Source organism: Pterocles gutturalis, unplaced genomic scaffold (genome assembly GCF_000699245.1).
Source record: "Pterocles gutturalis isolate BGI_N339 unplaced genomic scaffold, ASM69924v1 scaffold45538, whole genome shotgun sequence".
NCBI classification, from domain to species: domain Eukaryota; kingdom Metazoa; phylum Chordata; class Aves; order Pterocliformes; family Pteroclidae; genus Pterocles; species Pterocles gutturalis.
In genome coordinates, this window is record NW_010124638.1 from 11,979 (window position 1) to 17,158 (window position 5,180).

Below are 5,180 nucleotides of genomic sequence, written 5' to 3' on the forward strand. Positions count from 1 at the left end.
AAAAAGGTTTCCTGGGAAGCAGGGAGAGTAGCAAGGTTTCAGATCATGAAACAGATACATCTAACTGCGAGTCACCAGCATCCTAGGAAATATCACTCCCTCTAACATTTATTTGAAATCCAAGATGGAATCATCCTTATCCAACACCAGAGGCCTTCTGGTGCCCAAACGTTCTGCAGTTCTACCAGTAATTTGGCTTCAGTGACCTTAAACGGAGCTGTAGCGGATGCTGGGTCTACGAACACCTCAGCTGCTCTCCCTCTCTCCTCCGAGGAGAGGACAGCTGGTTTATTTTGCTACTATCCCTTTCCAATTGCTGGGGTGGCTGTACTGGACCTCAGCAGTGGTACTGGGGATTGAATCACCATGTCTATGTTCCCGAGTCAACCCTGACATGCTATTCCACACCTCATCAGTGAATGCCCCGTTTTTGTTTTGTCTGTTCTGTAAAAATAATCAGATTTTCATTGCCTACCAAGTTAAATCCCTACAGAGCTAGGTGAAAGCAAAGTTTCCAAAGAGAGATTTTGGCTAACAGCTGCCTGGGGAACACCAATTCCCTTTAAAGCTTCTCTACCATGTCAAAAATAGCATGCCAAAGATTTCCTCCATAAAAAAAAATAAATTAATCTTATCCTCTTTTCCTCCATAAAAGAACTGGGGTGAAGCTGTGCCTATTCAGAGCTAGGACATCAACTGTCAACCAACAAAGAACTGTCTAATCTTTGATAACCTCTTACACAGAAAGAAATTCTGAGAAGCCTTAAAGCAAACTCCACACAGATCAAAAGATTAAGTTACAAGTACCCGGGCTACAATGTGGTTTAGACATTATTTGGTATTAAACAACTGAAGATATTCCATACCAGATTTTCCCTGTCTCTGTCCCGCTGACCTTGTTTTTTCCCTGAAAGAGATGCAGCGAGCACCATCTGCAGGGTTTATGTGTGCATGCCACCTCAAACTCCCCCGAAAACGCAGGGAAACTCTTCGCTGTGGCTTTATGCTTGAGTTAGAGCTGAAATTGCGACCTGCCAGCAAGGACTAAGAGCAGCAGATCTCACACAAGGCGCAATGTAAAACTGTCAGCGAGAGATGCACAACTGCCTTACAGGTTCTCTCCGATGCTAACATCTAACACCGCTTTGCTATGGGTCATTTGGGAGATGCCAAGGCCAGAGACATAGTTCTTCTTTGCTATCAACTTCATAGTGTCAGAGCAGGTTCAAATAAAGCAGAAAAGTTAAAGAACTTCCAAGGAATTGTCCTCAAAAATATTTTATAGGAACAAAGCAGTTGATTTAACAGTTTGGTCATCTAAAAACTTCTAACTTTAACTTGCCTGAACTTTTGATACTGTATTTTTTCTGGGGGAGTCACATCTCACCGTTCAGTTTGCTCAGGTCATAATGAGCCACAATTCCCATCCCAGTGCCCGGGGACCTGGTACATCAGAAAAGTTGGGTCCACCCATGCTAACAGATAGATAAAATATTTTACTTTTCATAAGCCTAAAATGCTTTATCATTTGTGCTTAAAATTTTCTATAAATTGTGGTGGCAGGTTTTTGTGGTTTTTTTTTTTTTTTTTTGTATACTCACTTGTCTGCTAATTCAACTTCTGATACAGTCCATGCCTGAGGCAGCTGATTAGTGTCAAAAACCTCACTCTCCATGGGGGAACGTGCTTTAGAGAAAATTTTCTTATCCTCAGCAAACATTTAATATTTGAATTCCAATGATGCCTATGAGTGTTCTTTAAAAAATACTGATGAAAGAATCCCAGAAGCTCCAGCAGGAAAAACACAAGGCAAGCAGCCATACAGCTGAGATCAATGATGTAACAAAACCCAGAAAAAACCTCAAACCCACCCACCAACCCCACAAAAATCCCACCCACCATCTCTTCGAGTGGCAGAAGGTGATAACTAACCTTTCAGAGACTAAACAGAGTAAAAGCAAAATGACCAAAATCTTTACTTGCAAGTAGTAGGTGGGAGCAAAGCACAAAAATACATCATTTGCTTCGAAACAAACTTGCCGGTTTTATAACTTCTGCAGCACAAATTGCACCCTTCAGTCTGCAGTCAAAGACAAGAGGAATTCTTCACAGGAGCTTGACTTCCACCTTAGTGCTGTTTCCAACTTTTGATTCACAGGCTTGGATTTCTTGGAGGATTACGTGTTCCGGAAAACCTGTCAGAGGCAGATTAACTGTTGGACCGATGGCAATTAAAGAAAAAATACCGCAGCATCTGCTTTAACAGACCTTCTTCAGAAATATTTCAGTACATGTTATATAAAACATTTTTCTAGATTCGTTACTTTCATTCAGTGAGTCACACTCAAGCATGTCAAGCTCCTGTCACCTGATGTCTCATGAATTCAACGCCTGACCTGAGCTCTACATTACAGACACAACCGCTCGAAAGGACACAAATGAAATGAAAAGTCTGAAGAGCAGAAAGGACATGTGGAAGAGGATGGGCATAAGCAAAATGGAACCATTGTAATACCAACCCTACATGACTCCCACAGTTCTTTTTTTCCCTTTGAGGCTTCCAAAATTTCAGCAATAATGCTGCGAATATGAAGCTAACAGAACAGTGCCTCCCCGAGTCTGAATAGCTCCAGTGGCTCTGCTTTTGCTTCAGTAGTATTCAGAAAACTACTACTGCACCTCAGAATAAACTGAGCAAACAACACTAGAGCAGCTCCTAAGATCTCAGCAATCTTTGTTTTGCTGTTATCTTCACAGTGCTATGTAATTCTAAGACAAGAAAGTAAGAGAATCATCAGTTTTGGGGTTCTTCACATGAAATGCTCCTTCTTACACATGCCATTAACCAAAGGCAGGCTGAGGAAAAGCCCGGACTAGATAAAAAACTCCTCATCAGGTAAAAACCTCTCATCGGAGAGAAAGTACAGCAGCAGAACTTGAATTTTCTGGATGGATGGCACACAAATATTAAGTGGGGTATATTCTAGGATACTAAAACAAAAAAAAAAGGAGAAGGAAGAGATGGCAATCGATATGATTAAATAGGAAAGGTAAGAAAAAGCTAAAGATATCAAAGAAAAATATCTGCTGAACAAGGTGACTGACATGTTTATAAATTAGGAACAGAATCAATGAGATTAAAAGAAGTCACTTGGATTGAAAAGCAAATACACACAGTAGATTTTTCTTTTCTGAATCTAAAAGGAAACAAAATGAAGTGCTCACATGACATGCAGGTGACCAAAAACTATCAGCTGGCATTCACGGATGACATTACACGGTACCGACTACTCACAGCATTTTCAAAATCAACAGGCCCAAATAAACAACAGGATGGTCCTAAGAGAACTGGAAGAGGAGATCTCAGATTAGAAGAGATTAGGAATATTCTGTTTATTCCCTTTCTAAATCGAAGATGTATTGAAACTGAATTCCAGCACACTTGAAGTAGACACCTGAGACTCCACAAAGAGAATAAGCAGGGAGTTGTCAACAATTACACATCAGACTGCTCAGAAAACCCCACCTACAAACAACCCCACAAAGGTTGGTACGACCAACCGCGCACAGCTCCAGGTACGGGATTATATAAAGATGTGGCATCAAGCTCCAGTTGAGAAACAACAGATGCTCTGTGTTAAGTGTAGTTGACTCTGCAAGAAGACTATCATGCACAGAAAAAGATTCTCTAGACGTTCCAGCTAAGGTTTAAGTTACTCATCTCACTGTGGGGATACAAAGGTAGTTTAAGCATCTGCAAGAAAATATAACCAGACAATCTGAGAGTCTTACTGAACACTAAACTCTGAATTACAGAGAAGCATGGGATTTTAAGATTTCCAGATTAAAGTAACTGCGCAACTTATGCATGAAGAAAATTATACCAAAAGCCCTCAAAAAGAAACTGAAAACGTTGTATAAAAATAAATTTATTACTCAACAGTGGAAACAGGCATCCACTATCTTTGGCATTCACAGAGGTTCTCTTCCTTGATGGTGGGGAAAGATAAATGAGTATCATCAGGAACCCACGATGAAAACATGCAGATGACAGCAAGAACAAACACTTTGGGAGGAAAAGCCTTAACTAAGTCGAATGTTATAGGTGGGCACTGAAATATTTTATATTACTATTAACTTACAGACATCTTCTTCCATATTTTACAATACATCTATTGTTTTATATCCTTTGCCAATATTTCCCTCTCTTTCAGAGTCTTTTTTGCTGTGCTAAGTTTGAGTGTTCGAAATCTGCATTCCTCATGAACAGTTCCTGAGTCCTGCTGGAACCAAGAGTGCATATATCCATTGTAGAAGTCAACCGCTGTAAGCTTCTTCTTTAATATGACTGTTTTGATTCCAACCCAGCCTTCCTACAAATAAAACCAAAAAAATGGCAGTAAGCTTCTTCCATGCTTTAACATTATCTTTAGCTCTCCCTAGGCTGGCTTACAGAATACATTTTATTTAATGTCATCATGTTTACATTACAAGTCAAATTCTCACTTGCAAGTGAAAAGCCTGTTAGTGGAAATTAAAAGTTCTTCAAGTATCAAACAAAAAGACTGATGCTAATCTAAATTAGCTCAGTGAATAACAACGAACAGTTTAAAAAAAGTTATGTAACACACAAATACCAAACAGTTCATCTTTAGGGCAGTGAATACAAAACAAACGGGAAAAACCTACCTTGCAACGAGCCATCAGCGTTTGGGACACTTTATGGTACAGTACTGAACCAGGAACAGCTCCAGGGTCATTTAATACTTCAGCTAAAAAGCAAAGCAAGACTGCCTTGCATTTTTATGCCAACAAATACCAAAAAAGTTTCAAACACACCTCTCTAAAGCACAATAATCATCTTGAGTCACTATTTTGCTCAAAAATATTTTATTCTCTTCTGTTTTATTTTACCCAAAAGAGCAGGGGGGAATCACTCTCCGGCACTGCTCCGTCTGATCCATGAACAGCCGTTAAGCCCTGCGTGCTGGGGCACACCACTCGGCCCACAGGGCTCCCAGACTGCTATGGAAAATGCTTTAAGTGATGGTACGCAGGGACAGCTTTCCTCGCGAGAGACAACGGCATTAAAATAGGACCTCCTAATTAGAAGATTAAAATCTTCCAGTCCCAGGATCCACAAGACTATACCTGCTGCTCGCTCAACAACATCACAAAGC

General features: G+C 40.2%; 1 protein-coding gene across 1 annotated transcript in view; it reads right to left on the reverse strand.

Annotated features, from left to right (window-relative positions):
• Positions 1-3,917: 3,917 nt before the first annotated feature.
• Positions 3,918-5,180, reverse strand: part of MTFMT (mitochondrial methionyl-tRNA formyltransferase) — a gene marked incomplete at its 5' end in the record, with an annotated part of 4,982 nt that continues 3,719 nt past the window's right edge. Inside the window, 2 exons of the mRNA XM_010078301.1 lie at positions 3,918-4,373; positions 4,690-4,772. Coding sequence (XP_010076603.1) covers positions 4,173-4,373; positions 4,690-4,772 — 284 coding nt within the window. The remainder of the gene's footprint in view (positions 4,374-4,689; positions 4,773-5,180) is intronic.